The sequence below is a fragment of the Zea mays genome, chromosome 4 (genome assembly GCF_902167145.1).
Source record: "Zea mays cultivar B73 chromosome 4, Zm-B73-REFERENCE-NAM-5.0, whole genome shotgun sequence".
Lineage (NCBI taxonomy): Eukaryota > Viridiplantae > Streptophyta > Magnoliopsida > Poales > Poaceae > Zea > Zea mays.
In genome coordinates, this window is record NC_050099.1 from 182,572,269 (window position 1) to 182,588,481 (window position 16,213).

The following is a 16,213-nucleotide window of genomic DNA, read 5'->3' on the forward strand; positions in this document are numbered from 1 at the left end:
CACTTCTGCCATGGATGGGGTACAGGGAGGCTGCCACTCATATCCAGCTCTGGCTCCTTGGTGCCCTGGTCTCTCACTCAGAGTTTGATGTTGTGGATTTCCTTATTTATGAGATCGAGGATACCATACTGGATGGTTTGCGTGCTCGTCGACAGCTGCCTTATGCTCACTATCTGTGTCACATTTTTGCTCAGCTGATTCGGCCTCCACAGTTCCAGGGCACACTTGAGGCCTCACGTCTCCTCTTTGGGTCCTACCGTCCAGCGCCTGAGGATCCTGTGCCAGCACCTGCTCCAGTATTTGACACTCAGGCCAAGGATACTGCTCTTCATCAGTTCGAAGCTCAGGACACAGCCGTTGATGATGATGATGATGATGATGATTTTGGGATTCCACCTCCGCCTCCGCCTCCTATGCCTCCACGCTCTCATGATCATGAGGCTGGTAGTTCCAGTGGTGCTGCCCCTGCTGCCCCTCTTGACATTGACCCTACTCTTGCGGCGATTCTCTAGACTCTCACTCAGCAGCAGGCTCACGTGGCAGCAGCCCAGCAGCAGATGTCCGAGAGAATGCTCTCGATGTTTCAGATGATTCAGGACAGGCATGATTCTTTGCAGCAGCAGCTTCTTCAGGACCAGGCTGAGAACCGGGCATTCATGACTCTTATGCTTCAGCACACCGGTGTGTCGATTCCCCCGGTTCAGTCAGTACCGCCTCCACCTCTTCAGCCTCCTGTTGTGCCAGCGATTCAGCCAGGACCCCCTCTTCCTATAGTTGGCCCTTCTTCCTCTCCGCTCCGGCCGGTCACCCTGGCTTTCACGTCACCAGTCTTCAGCTCCGACTGCCCTCAGCCGCCAGTGCCACCAGCTTCTGCTGCTACCACTACTGTTGTGGCGGTGTCTGTGACCACTTCAGATCCGGTAGCTCCTGAAGGGCAGCCTCAGTCCGAGTCAGTACCAGCTCCAGCTTCTACAGCAGATCCTAGATCCGAGACTGACTCTGACCCCCAGCTGGCGTTCGCTCTACTGCCACGACCGCGACCGGATGCGCCCCCGCCACCTCCTCCCTCTTCTGCTGTGTAGGTTTGGGTTCCCTTTTGGTGTTTGACGCCAAAGGGGGAGAGATATGAGTTGTGAGAGCTAGGGGGAGTTAGGGAGTTAGTAGAGAGTCATTTTGATGTAATATATGTGCTTGTTACTCTCTGTACTAGCTTCACTTTTGTATGATGCTTTTGGCTCACAAACTCTATTATATACTCTCGATGCTTATGTTGACTGTGTGTGTATTATGTTTTCACCTTATATTTTATCACCAGTCTTCTAGTTCTTGTTCATCGATTTGATTTCACTTTTATATGAACAAGAAACTTATGATGTGTATGCGCTCATTCTTATTATTTTGGTACACACTCTTTCTGTCAAAGATTACTGAGTATAACTAACCATCTTCTCTATTGACAGAAATTTCAAAACAAACTACTCTCACAAATCTTGTAGGGTTGTCACCAATCACCAAAAAGGGGGAGATTGAAAGCATCTAGGCCCCTGGTTGGTTTTAGTGATTAATGACAACGTAATGTTGTATGTGACTAACGTGTGTTTTGCAGAGACAAATGGTAAGTTAGGTCGCATTACAGGTAGAAGTAGTACAGCGGTGAAAACAATCCCGGAGATAAGAACTCGAAGCGACGGCTAAACGACGAAACAAAAAGTGAAGGACTACGGAGTCCGAGTGTCAAGGAGTTGTGGACACTCGTGATTTAGTTAGGTCTTTTATTCTCTTTTAGCCGTACTATAAAGAGGGGTTGTCGATGAGTAGTTTGACCAAGAGAGTTCTAGTGTAGTGTTGGTGCACATTCACACTCACATATAGTGCTAGGTGTCACTCTATAACTCACTCACAAGTTAGAACGAAAACCGATTTGAAAAACAGCTGAAAACAGGAAATAGGGTTTCTGGCCTTGGGGCACCGGACTGTTCGGTGCGCCCTCTGCCAGGTGGGCCAGGCTGGCCTAAGGGAAGGCTTTCCCCGAGCAGAAAACCCGAGAGCGCCAGTTTCAGAAATAAATTTTAGTGGCGCACCGGACAGTGCAGAGGACTATCCGGTGTGCACCGGACAGTGACTGTTCACTGTCCGGTGTGCCATCTGCCCAACGGCTAGTTGTCAGAACTAGCCGTTGGAGTCGACCGTTGGCGCACCGGTGGCGCACCGGATTGTCTGGTGCGCCCATGCGCAGAACATTGCTGGTAATGGCTAGTTGGTGGGTGAGGACTATTTATACCCCCTCCACCCACCATATTCAATGTCTTGTTGCCCACATTAATTCCAGCACATTGCTAGAGCATTGCAAGCACCAAAAGGCTAGTGTGGAGATTAGAGAATCTTAATCCCGCATTTATTCCTCATTAGCGCTAGCGAGAGCCACCTAGAGCACACACCACTTGCATTAGGCTTCTCTTGGTCAAGCGAAAGTCTACGACTTGTTACTCTTGGTGATCGGCATCACCTAGACGGCTTGGTGGCGTTGGGAGCTCGGTGATCACCGTGAAGATCTTGTTGGTGACCCGACTCAAGTTTGTAAGCGGTCTCGAGGGATCCACCACGCCGGAGTGGCAAAGGATCATCTCGTAGTGAGCACTTGGTTCTTGCGAGGACCAAGGGGGAGCGATACCCTTGCGCGGGTGCTCCAACGAGGACTAGTGGAGAGTGCCGACTCTTTGATACCTCGGGAAAAATTGAAGGAGTCTTTTAAACCTTGCTTTACATTCCGCACTTAATTCAAGCACTTTACATTGTGTATTTGTTTAGCAAGTATTTGAAGTATTGTCTTAGCATTGTTGTATTTATAGTATTATTATCTTAGTGCTAGTTGTTGGGGTGAAGTTGGGCTCTTGCTTAGCTCTTGCTTAGGTTTTAATTAGTGTTGATTTTTAGAAAAGCCCAATTCACCCCCCCCCCTCTTGGGTATCGTGATCCTTTCAATGCTGATGTAATAAGTATTGCTTATGCTCTTATTAGCAGGTCGAACTTTGTTTCTGTACTAGGCCTCCTTGCTTATCTAGAGTGATATTGTAAGGTGTCCTGGCAGAAGTCGGGTCTAGTAGTGTTTCTGTCGGACCATCAGGTCGTGTTGGTAAGCAGTGTAATGAACTCTTTCCTATTTCCTAAGGAAATAGGGGGCTTCGCCCCTTGTTAAAAAAAGCTATTTGTTAGCTAGCTAGTTCCACTAACAATTTTAGGCAACTAACTATTAGTTCTAGTGCATTCAAACACCCCATAAGCAAAAGCCTTTATGGCTGCATTGTGGTCCAACTAGTGTTGATGTCATTTTATTATATGTGTACATATCTATGCTATGACTTATTATGTGTGATTATATTCAGAATACAAATATTGTCCACTATAGCTTATGTATATATTACCAGATAGGGCGCCACATGTTATAGTCCAATTCAATATATGATGAACCAAACCTCAAATGATTTAAGCCAGGCGCCTCCAGCATGTTCTGGGATGTGTAGCATGCATGCAACAACCATTCTGCGGAAGTGCAGATATCCTTAAGGTGTTAGACATTAGTGAAAAGCGTGTCATGATGTGCTAACAAAACAAGTTCAAGTAAACAAATACTGAAAATAGAAGATTTAAGATCTGATAATTGTTATATCATATGTGCCTTTGTTGGCTCGGCGGCGTTGTTCGACGACAAGCACAAGCACGTTAAGAAGGGCATTTTGTTCTAGGTTCAGGATACTTGAAGACATCAATTAAGGTGGCGCGGCACTATCTAGAGGACATCTTCATCACCTTCGAGCACCAACATCACCGGGACACGACTGTGGCGCAACACGACTTCTGCGGCAACATCGACATCCGCGTCAGGCTATGACAACATCGACATCACATTATATTTGTTGGTATATTAGTCATCCCTATAAAACCATCTCATCTCTTTCTTCATTTATTACTTGTCAAATCATCTAAATTGTTCATATGACACACTATTTAATGAGAATGAAACCATTGAGAATGGCCTCAAAGAACATCCTACTCTGAAAGAGTGAAGACCCATCATCACGGAAATAGTCTATCGTACAAATTCAGAAAAAGAACGGCCAGGATCTCCGGCAAACCCGCGCTGTCTCGATCGGGCGGCCGCCGGCATCTGGTCCTGTCCGCTGACTTGCGTCGCCGCCGCCGTTCGCCTGAAAAGGGAAAGGAAATGGCCCGACCGGCCTAGGCCCGAGCAAGCCAGAACCCTCGAACCGACCTCTCTATACCTTTTCCAGTGCTGAGATCTTGTCGGCCTGCAAGGGAGATCCACCGGTCATCGTCGAATCACTTTGCAGTTCGCGGAGCCTGCGCGACCGCTTCAGGCCTGCCGCTGCCGCAGCGCCATAAACGCAGTCGCAGTACATCCAGCAAGCTCTAAACCCTACCATGGTCCATGGAGTAAATTAACCGTGGAGGAGGACACGAGGATTAATGGGCAGGCTAGCTGCATACCCTCTCTACAACATGTTGGCGACGTTCACAGGCAGGCAGAGGCAGTCATGGACTCCTGGTCCTGGCCCGTGGACCATCCGGAGGCTGGAGCTGGAGAGCAGGACGGCAGCAGCTCATCGGCCGAGCAAGCCGGCTAGCTGCCCTGCCCTGCATGCCCATGTCGACCTAGCTGGGACTGGGTGAGTTAAGGGGGCTTGCATGGCTATTGGCCGCCGGATCACAGATTAAATGCTTAATTGACGCCGAAATGTTGTGTAGTGCGTACCCGTATGCACGATGCATCCAGCCATGCTGATGCCGAGTCCACCGTCAGGACCAGCACGTTTATTGGCTTGTTGCATGATCATTACTTGCAGATTGCGTTGGAACTTGGACGATGGGCCCAAACCAGCTAGCTAGCTAGCTAGCTTCCTGTCAAGGATAACTGAGAGACTGAAAGGCTGTCCGGTTTTCTCTGCCCTCCAAAGAAGCAGGCTTAATCATGAGAGTTTTCAGCTGTCGGCTGTCGCCCTCACTGTTCGGACATGCATGCCATGCATGCAATGGCAGTGGAAGTGGCTGTGTTATGACCCTGCAAATTATTATAGCTGGTCTGAACTCTTGACTCGAGCAAGTGCAAACAAATCTTGTGTATCAATCTAGATGGTTTAAAGGTCAGGTACTTCAAAGTCTTTGGACACAATCAGTTTTTTCGCGAACGTTTGACATGAATCCTTAGAGTATCTTCAGCTAAGGATGACAAATTTTCCGTGGCATGGTAGGGTGATGACCTAAAACTTAATATGGCATGGTAGCTGTGTTGTTCAGTGTGGTTTCTTATAGTTGTGTAGTGATGGTGGTGGGGTGAAGGGTTGTGGGGATATCTGTTGGTCTAGTTGTACTTTGCGTCTTTGCTTCTTATTTTATTTTTATATATATATCGTCTAATAAATCTATGGCGATTGTATTTCTGCCCCTTTTTAAAAAAAAACCCTAGTCATCTCATCTTTAGGATAAATAAAGAAAGAAAAGGAGAGGGGAATAAAAGTCGTTTTCGTGTGCAATAAACGGCGTGGCACCCAGGTGTGGGCAGAAGCCCGGGCTTCGTATTGGCTGGATGGGCTTCGTATTGGTGACTGCACCTTCAAATGACCGAGCCTGGTAGCTTATTGTGGGCTGACATCGAGCTCGGCCCAAACTCAACTTTAGGCCTAGGTCATGGATCTAGTCTAGTTTCTAAACCGCGCGCGAGCGAATCTGCCGATCGTCGTCTCCGTGGTTGCTGGAGTAAAGAAAAGAAGCACCATGTTCTTGGACTTTACAGCAGCAGTACGAGTTGGTATCCACGGCGCCATGCAACGGAATGCAGCGCGATGCTGCAGGCAGCAATACTGTCGCGACGCATCATTTGGCGTCAACGGAAGGCAGCAGCTAGCACGGACACGGTCGGACGGAGCAGGAACATGGGGAATACGGCGACAGGCGAGCGAGACGACGGGCCGGGTGCGTGCGTGCTAGCTGCTGCCTGGTGGGACGACGGAGAAGAATACGCGCGGCGCACACATATATGCCAGGCCATCCCCGCCTCCCCGGCCGGCATTGATGAAGACGGACGACAACGATTCGAGAGCGCCGAAGATATGGGATCGTTAACGACAAATTAGGGCGCCCGGCGACCCTGCTGGATGGACGACGCTGTCGCAACAGCATGGCAAATTGATTGCGGCATTCAATACCGGAGCATCGCCGTGCTCGATTACACATGTTGACAAGCAAACCGAAGGCGCGTGCATCTACGTCTACGGGCTGCAAAGTGCGGGGGCTCATCTCATCTCGTCGCCCCTCCGCTGTAGCCTCGCTCGCTTAATTCTGCCAGGGGGGAGTGGCAACCACCCGTATTAATAGAGAGCAATTGCGAAGGGACGGCCGGGAAGAGGGAGGGAGGCGACGTCGCGATTCAATTCAGTGGCGGCCCCGGCCCCTGCAGGCAGCCTCTTAACTCTCGACCCTCGTTTTGCATTGCATCGTAACACGCCTTCATTATACATGCAGTGGACTGAGGTGTACACCCCAGGCCCAGCCAGCCAGCCAGCAGAGTAACGACTGCCGGTAGAGAGAGGCCTAGTAGTGCACACATCGCAATGCCTGTTCACAAATCGACAGCCGGCTAGCTCATATATAACCTCAATCATGACAGATTCCACGAGCTGAGCCAGAAAATAAAAATAACCCGCCCATTGATCATATTGAAGGATTAAACAGTGAGAGAGAGGAAAGAATGAAAAGGAACAATCAAAGCAGTGACAGTGACATTTCCCTTACTAAAAAGAAGGAGAGAATTAATGATCATTGAAGGCTTCACACCATTAGATAGAAGTCAATACCCGAACCATGCATCATCCTCTGCTGCAAACTACAGAATGGGAGCGAGACTGCAAATCGGCGGCAGAAACTAGGGGAGGGGAGACACAAAGAGGAATGGAATTAACAACTGATGAGCGTGACGGCAGCAAGAGGAATGAGACGAGCATGGTGCGTTCTTGACTCCCCCGTTTCGTGCAAAGCCTCGCCGGCAAGCAAGCTTCAAATCCTGTAACAGGAAAAGTTATCATGCATGCAGAGAAAGGGGTAGAGGTAGAGAGAGAGAGACAGAGCTGAATGATCATGGGCCGGTGATCGGACGGCGCAGTAACAGCGGCAGGTGAACCCCAAGCGGGCGACACCATGGCAGCAGCCCCCGCCTCCTTGAATGGCCAGCCAGCATTGAAGCCCCCCCGACCAACCAAGAGCTCCGTCGCGAACCAACGCCTTGAAGGGAATTCACTCCTCGCAGCAGCCACCAGGCAGGCGGCAGGCGGCCGGCTGGGGGACGAGAGGAGAGGAGACCGAGACCAACGCGCGCGCATGCATGCACGCACGCACGCCCGCACCAAATTCCATGGATCCATCAGCCGGGGATCCATCAATGGCTGGCACAATTCAAGGCCGCCTTGATTTGCTCCACAGTGGTGCTGATGAGGCTGTTGACCGTGGCCACCGACTCGGCGTTCAGCCTCGACGACGGCAGGCTGCTCACCAGGATCTGGAACGCCACCGTCACCAGCGACCCCGCCGCCGCGGGGGAGCCCACCAGCGGGCCGCCGGCGCTCGACGACGACGGCGCGCCGGGCCGCCCGTCCGGCAGGATGGTGAAGCCCGACGGCAGGAGCGGGATCGCGGACGGGTCCTCGCCGCTCATCACCACGTTGGCCGCCGGGATGTCGATCGGCGCGTACACCACCAGCGACCCCGTCCCGTCGGTGCAGCTCTCCTGCAGGATCAGCATGCTGTTCTGGCTCGCGTTCAGGCCCTACACACACATGATGGATGACACATGCGTTGTGCCGCGCGCGCTGCATCTCATCAGACACGTCAATTGATGGTCAATGTAGTAAACACCACACGTGCAGTGCATCCGCGGATGCCATCCGTTGACACGTACGTACTAGTGCACGGGACTAGTTAGTAGCGAAATGCTTACTCTGAGCAAGGAGATGCAGTTCCCTGGGTGGGAGCCGTTGGGGATGCGCGACACCTCCTGCACCGGGTTCCCGTGCGACAGCACGTCCCACTGCAAGCAAAGCAAAGGAACAGGAGACGTGAGCTCGGTGGCATGCCGCATGCGGAAGGCGGGCGGACAGAATGGAACAATCAGACTCCTCGACGTGGCGTCGCGGCGGCAGACCTGGGAGCGCGTGTGCTCGTCGCGGACGAAGGCGAACACCCGGTCGCACGGGACCGGCAGCCAGATGGACGTGGCCGCGCTGAGCACCACGCCGCTGGGCTGCCCCGGGTCCGTGCTGCGGTGCACCGTGACGCGGACGCCCACGTCGCTGGGCCCCGACAGCGTCGTCCACCGGTGGAGCTGCGACGCGCTCAGGCTCGCGCAGAAGCTGCTCACCATCCGCTGCGACAGCTTCATCATGCTCCGTTTCCCTTCCGGCGTCACTGCAGTTAGTAGCTTCCTCATGAGATTCACTGCGGTTAGTACGAGTACATGCGCGCCGGCCAATTCATCAGATACACACCTCCTGCAACTGCAATGTCGCGGTGCGGCATACCGGCCGGGACGAGGCACGCGCACCGCTCGCACGCCCTCTGCAGGGCGGCGAGCCACCGGTGCGCCCCGAACGCGGCGCCGCTGAGGATGAGGTCGCGGTAGAGCAGGTGGATGGGAACCCTGTCCTCGATCTCCATGTGCTCCACCCATGTCACCTGATCAATGAAAATGTCACGCGAGCCACGACTCCGTACCATGCATACACCCACGCATACGTGCACATGCACGTGCAGCGGCAACGCACACAAAATGCCAATGGCAATTGGCAAGACAAAAAAAATGCACTTTTAACGACAGCACCTTGGAGGAGCCGTCGGCCATATCGGCGATGAGGCATCCCGACGGGAGGCGGCACGAGCGCGACGGCGGCGCGCCGAACCTCGCGTCGTGCTGCTGCAGGTCCACCGAGATGTCCGCGATCGCCCACAGCCCGCGCTCGATCTGCCGGCAGTAGCGCAGGAAGCAGAACTCGCGCGTCGGGACGACCGGCGACATCACGTGCAGCTCCTCGTACATCTGCATGCGGCGCGAATCAGTGGTGAGCGATATCACCAAGGCACACGCCCCCCGTGCGAACGAGAGACACAAGGGATGCATTGGTCGGAGGGAGCTGCTGCTCTACTACCAGAACCAAAGACTCGCTCCGCCCGGCCATGCCGTTCACGAGGACGTCGACCGTGCGCGCCTTGGACACGATGGCAGGGAAAAACTCCGTCCACTTGCTCTGCGAGGACAATGACGACCGTGCACGTCAGGCTTACGACGTGGTAGGTGCGAGCTATTAATTACAAGCCAGATCGAGGTCCGGATCAGAAAATAAGCTTTACCGAGTCCATGAACATGTCGACGAGGCCGACGGCGCTCATGAAGACTAGGCCCGAGTCGCGGGACCCCTCGACGTGCACGTCGGGGCCGCGGAACGAGGCGGCCCCGGGCTTGGCGAAGACGCTGTCGTACGTGTCGACGTTGAGCACCTCGCGGCCGCCCGCCTTGACCCACAGGTGCTCGCCGGCCTGCGCCATCCTGATGAGCTCGTCCATGGCGCGCGTCGCCATCTCGGCCATCATGGGCCGCTCCATCTCCGACACCGGCATCGGGAGGTGGAACGGGGGATACCCCGAGGAGCCGCCGCTGAGGAGGTCGAGGTCCAGCGACGGGCTGCCGAGCCCGCCGACGGACAGGTCCAGCGACGACATGGACAGCGCCGCCTGCGCCGGCGGCAGCTGCGTGATGGGCCGCCCCAGGTACTTGGACGTCAGGCTGGACACCCGGTCAAGCTGCCCATACCGCATGAAACGCGCGTGTGAAACGAGAGCGCGGTACAAATACACCAATGGCGGGGCGCAAGCGCAACGGTGAATGCGAAACGGCTTGCCTCTTCTTTGAGTCGCGCGTTCTCCATGCGCAGCTTCTGCTCGTCGAAGTAGTCGTCGGCGACGGGCGGGCCGCCGCAGGTGGGGCAGATGACGCTCCGGAGCGCCTCCCGCATGGCGATGTTCTCGCACCGGATCTTGTCGTTCTCCGCGCGCAGGAAGCAGTTGTCCTGGCGCTCGTGCTGCGCCTGCGCAGTACGTACACACCCCGTCCAGCGGCCAAATTAACAAACAAACAACCGACACCCAAGTTAATGGCCGTCATCTCGAACAGGATCGGGCGCGAACCAAACAGAGGACCAACACCACACCACCAAGGGACGACTGAGAGGAGAGAAGGTAAAAGAATGGCAAGGTGCAGTTAAACTACACACCTTCATCTGCGTCCGGCGGTTCTGGAACCAGAACTTGATCTGCCGGGGCTCCAGCCCCAGCTCCCTGCTCAGCTGCATCCGCTGGTTCTCGTCCGGGTGCGGGCACTCCTTGAACATCCTGCGGGCGCGCACAAGCACAGACAAGGCAAACGCCGCCGCCGCCGCCGCCATTTGAGCAAAGCATCCAAAACGAACAAACACGTACGGCTAACCACTAACCAGGCACGCAGTAGATAATGGAGAGAGGGAGAGGGGGGTAAATCGGCACGTACGCCTCGAGCTGCTGAATCTGGCGCGGTGTGTGGCGGTGGTATCTCTTCTTGCGGCGCTGGGCGTCGGAGCCGCCGTCCATGACGTCGTCGCCGAAGTCCATCGTCTCGCGGCGCGCGCACGCCTCGCCTCGCCTCGGGCGGCCGCTTGCTTCGAGCGCAATCCGGGACGAGAGGGCTGGCTGGCTGGCTGGGACCTGGCAAGCAGCTAGTAGTGCACTAGCGGTATATAGCGGGCGGCTGTGCTAGTGCCACGAGGTCTATACCTAGCTCCTCCTCCGAGGCGCTATATAGCCCCGGCCGCTGCTACGCAGCAAACAGAGCAGTGGTGGTGGTGGTAGCGGGAGGTACGCGGCAGTAATCTCGCTGGTCCTGACGGAGCAGCACGCTACAGCTCAGGAGCTAGGAGGGGAGGGGGGGTCGAATGGAGGCGCTCTCTCGCGCCAGGAAGAAAGAAGGGATGTGGTGTCGATCGATCAAGTCTCCGCTTGTTCCTCCTGTGCTGGCGCCATTAATTCCGTTCCACCCTTAACTCTCGCTCGCTCTCTGGTGAGAGTGAGAGCGAGAGTGGACACTGAGACAGGCGGCAGCAGGGGAGTGAGTGAGTAGTATGACCGGAGACCTCGCTCTCGCCTCCCTGGGTTTGCGTTGCTGCGCTATGCGCTTTTGCCTTGGTGGCGCGCGTCGGAAGTGGGGGACGACGGGGAGGGGAGGGGAGGGGGGAAAGGAGCGGTAGGCGGGGCGGAGTAATAACCGATGCGAATTAAGAGCCGGAGGAGTATTTAAAAGGGCCCCAGCCGCTCGGTCCGAGGCCGGGCCTACTGCTTGCTGCCTTTCTCGGGTTTGGGTAGGAACAGCTGGAGCCATTTAAGGCCCAAACGGGTTCGGGCCTGTTGACTTTTCCTTTCCCCACCCGCAAGCAGGCAAGTACGATTCCAGCCCGCTTCTACTGTTTGCTCATGGTGCTTCACAGTATCAGTACTCCGGTTTTCTACAGTGCTGGGCACGGTCTTAGCGCAACCTCAGCTGTGCTGTACTGCATGTTCATAAACTGGAGTATACCATGATACTGCCAGTGCTAACGTGCAGTTCCAGCAGGGTCCTGGTCACCAGCAGGGAAAATATTTTGTAGGACACCTGGAAAAACGCAACGCAAAACGCAAACGCAGCAGGTACTTAAAAATGGCGGCAGCAGCAGCAGCAAAAACGCAACGCTAGTTCCATGGCTTGTCGGGCGGATCCACAAATCCGAGCCGCGCGGATTCTGCCCGGGCCGGCGGCCGCCCAGATCATCCGGCGCAGCGCTGCAACGCAACCTTGGAAAGAGACGACGAAGCGGGTATTAAATCGTTGGTGGGATTCCCGAACGCGATATAATGCATGGTACATCGACATCGGGATCGAAAACCAAAAGACCCAACTCAAGACTTCCTTTCCTTCTCCGGGGTTGGGCATTTGGATCCATCCATCCCATCCTATCCCATCCCATCCCATTCCCATGCAAACCGGCATGTATGGCACTTCCATGGCCTCGACACCGCGCGCCCACCAGTTCAACTGTTCAAGCTAGGTCCAAACACAACATGATGGTTGCACCAACCCACGCATATATATATATGCAGGATTCAGGTGCTTCGAAACCCCTAACTAGAGATTCTGAGATCTCTCCGGCCTAGACGATTAAGAAACTTATGGCTACATGAGTTCAAACGAGCTAGGTGCACGCTTGACCATCTTTTCCTTGGGAGTCTGTTTCCTCAGCCAGAGGCACCTTGCTTGCTCTCCTCGCTTTGCTCCCCACGGGGAGGCGTGCCGGATCGGCGACCCTTCTTTAATCAGCCTCTTTTATGACGGTATAATACAGCGAGAGTGGCACTGAAACACCGGACGGAGGGAAAGACCGGTGTGTGTGATCGATGTGCGTTGACTTTGATCAAAACGTTAAATAAAAAAAATGGAGGGAGTAATATATACGCGTACGGCATGACAAGCTAGCTCTTGCTTTGTCGATCAAAATACAAAGGAGGATTAATCATATGCACTGATACTACGTGCGCGCGGCTGGTAAAATTCGTGGAGTATTCAAGTGTGTGTATTTGCACGCGTCCTTTTCAGGTTTTCATTTCCGGACCGGATCGGGGGTTCGTGAAGTGAATTGATATAGATGGCGGCCGGAGTGGATCAAGTGTTGCCTTGATTGTTCTGCTGCCCCCCAGGGTGGGAGAAAGCTCACTTTTACCAGAAAAAAAAAGGGGACGTCCGTCCTATGAAAAGAGTAGGAGTGGTAGTGAAGTGTTCAGTAGTACGCGCGGGAATACTCGTCGTCGCGCGACTCGCGCCCTCTGGTTGATTTCTTTTTTTTTACAATAATGTATTGATGATTTATTAACCACATGCATGTTGGCAAGTGTCACAATCATCACACATGAATAGACCGGATGTACTGCTAGTGATGTAGATTGTGAAACAACAACAAAAAAAGTAGCGCTGGTTTCCCTTTTTTTTATGCTGGCAGTTCATCAGTAGCCTACAGTCTTTTTCTTCAAACTTCCCCATCAAACAAAATCTCCATCTGCATGATGCCACGCTGCGTCTGCGACGTGGAGGAGTATTATTAAACACTCCTGAAGAGAGAGGGCAGGCAGCGAGGAGAGAAGAAGGAAGATACTCTACTACATTGAATGGCTATTTCTGGTTCCCGTTATTTACTACTACTACGCACTCCAATTCATCGCTAGCTCTTAAATGTTCTTGCTCTCACATCCTGTGCGTATCGACTGGAATTCATTCATTTGGCCGAGTGCTTGGTGGATGGATGTATTTATCACGAATCATATCTCTCAGTCCGCTGCATGCAGTAGTATCTTACTACTATTCTACATGACGAATGAAACCCATCGCGCCAGGCCCGTCGATTGCCCAGTGGAAGTGGGCCGACGGCAAAGGGGGCCCCCCAATTTTTTTGAGCCCCATTTTCTTGAGTTTTCTGATAACAGGGTAATTATCGTTCGATGTTTTGCAAAATAAACTAGAGAATCTTAGCTTTAGAATAGAAGGACAAAGGATATGATAATAGATCCAGTATGAAAGGGGCTTCATTTAGGTTATTTTTTTTTATTTCTGTACACTATAGGTTACAAGTTCTATTACCATGTTTTACACTCTGGGGCCCAAAATCCTCACAGGCCCTGCATCGCGCCAGGATGTTTTTATTGAGAACTACGTCACCACGGATCACCAGATCCGCTCCCTTCCCTCCCGTCAGCAGTAGAGGCGCGAGAAGCTGTAGAAGATCCATCTCCCTTCCCATAAGTACGACAGAGGAAACACACGAGACACAGGATATAGGGTTGGGCCTCTGGCCTCTTTCTGATCTACTCATATGATGGGGTGTACAGGTTCCTTATATAGAGATGTGAGACCCCTCAGGGGCAAAGCCGGTATTTGCCCACATAACCCTAACTAGGGTTACTTAACACTCCCCCTTGGGCGAATACCGCGACCAACACATGCCTCGTTAAAACTCCGAAAAACCCAGTGGGAAAAATATGGAGAAAGAGTGCATGGTGATACAAATTGCATTTGCACTTTGTTGCCTCGTTAAAAACCTCGTGTGAGAAACTTCAAGAAAACTCACCAAGGGAAAAAGAGTACAACAGCTGTCATCGGGACAGATTTCGATCCTCTGGGATCTAGATTCTATCGAATCTTCTACAAGGGCTAACTTTAGAAATGTGCTCCCCTGATCCTTGCAAAATCGTATCACTAAGGCAAAACATCTTCTTCTGGAAATATATGCACATAAAGATTTAGCAAACGGATTGCATATCCTTGCAAGGACTATTTCAGGAACTTTACCTCAACTCACTTCTAGGATGTACGAGGTAAGTGCACGTATCAATATAAATAAGCTACTTTGACTGATGGTGTTCGATCGACTGGATCTATATATTTGATAGAAAGTTCCATAAAGGTTTACATATTGATCATCAAGCTCACGCCTTCAGGGCATAGAATATGACATTTATTGTCTCACGATTGTGATCAATATAAGCATTCGCTCCCCCTGATGATGACATATGTCAAAGTCGTTATCCCTCATAACTCAAGCATATTCTTCAAGATATATGTCTCATTGTTCATCTGGAATAACGAGAATGGATGAGGTTGGGGTGCTATCATTTTCTATCTTACACCACAATTTATACATAGTTGTGCAAAGCAAATAACATGTCCTTCAATAGGACTTAGGGGATAATATAGTTGCAATAGTACATATTTTAAATATGACACATCGCTCCCGGCGTTCATCCATTGCAACATCTATGATGGTGTAATAAAAGTCCATCAAAGATCGTAATCCATTAGGGATTTTTCATCGATCAGATACATCGTTATAGTCTGTCATTCTGGCACAATGGGGATATTTTGCCAGTAACACTTAAAACTTTATAGGTTTCTGCCACCGGGGCTTTAGAGGATACCGTAATTCCACATCTAGTGGAAAATACCATGAGTAAAACTCGTGGAATGCACATGTGCTTATTCGGTGAACTTCAAATCCTTTGGTACCTCATCTTATTCCTTTTCGGGTCTGTATGGGTCTTTATCCCTTTATAGGGATTATCAAACTTTGGTGTTCAACACAGACTTTATTTCTTCTGGAAAGGTTCCATCAAGGAACTATAATCTCATCTAGGAGATATTCTCTCTACATAGAAGAGTGTTAATTCGTCAGGAATGTATTATTCGGTATGAGATTTATATGTTGCATATTTATAATTCGAAGATATGGATCCTCCTAGGATCTCATGACGGATCTTCAGAATCCTATTAACTGCATAATTTAATTCATGCCATTTGCCAGATATATTACATAGCGGAACAGTGTTTGTTCAACACATACGTGGGATGGGTCTCTCACAAGACCACTTGAACCATCGCATTCACCACACATTATTTCAATAGTGCCCATAAATGTCCGAACTTCAAGCTCGTGACTTTCATTTTGCGATTATTGGTTCAGCCTCGATTGCATTTATCAATGACCCGATAAGAGAGCTTCAAGCACTCGTGCCTAGGACTTTGTTTTGGATCCATTTGCAATCTAGAGAGGCAAGATAGATGTCGACACATTTGTCTCCCATATTTAATAATGATCTTCGTCATTTCCCAAAAACGAAAGATTCATTGTTCCGTATTCCTAGCACAATGATATTGCGCGCATTGCTAGGAACTTCATCATCAAGATGAACCTCTTCGTGAGGCAAATTACCAGCAGGGCGAGTTCATCAGAGGAGAGTTATTACAGACCACGTGAATCTGCAATCATAACATATGCTTCGACTAAGGCTAATGGATCATATTCGCAGGCGTCCCCGAGAATAGATCAAATGCCAATAAGTCAAATGTGGATATGATATTAATCCCGGGTATATCCACATCTACATTAGGTAGAAGCATTCAAATCAATATGGTTAATCCTCAACGATTTCTGGCAAACTCCATATATAGAGGAGTACACACTGAACGACAGGTTCAGTTTGGATTTTGTGCGTTTAATAGAATACTGAGGCATTACATTATATGGGCATTCCTCCCCCTAATGCCGAG

The 16,213-nt window shown here is 51.6% G+C and overlaps 1 protein-coding gene across 1 annotated transcript; it reads right to left on the reverse strand.

The window, feature by feature from the left end:
• Nucleotides 1–6,706: 6,706 nt before the first annotated feature.
• On the reverse strand, nucleotides 6,707–10,797 carry LOC100275344 (uncharacterized). Its single transcript, NM_001149440.2, is given in 10 exon segments — nucleotides 6,707–7,834; nucleotides 8,006–8,095; nucleotides 8,210–8,472; nucleotides 8,553–8,739; nucleotides 8,885–9,100; nucleotides 9,210–9,308; nucleotides 9,412–9,861; nucleotides 9,960–10,145; nucleotides 10,332–10,449; nucleotides 10,604–10,797. Coding segments are annotated over 10 exon segments (2,097 nt in total). The 5' UTR covers nucleotides 10,705–10,797; the 3' UTR covers nucleotides 6,707–7,447.
• Between the last annotated feature and the right edge of the window lie 5,416 nt (nucleotides 10,798–16,213).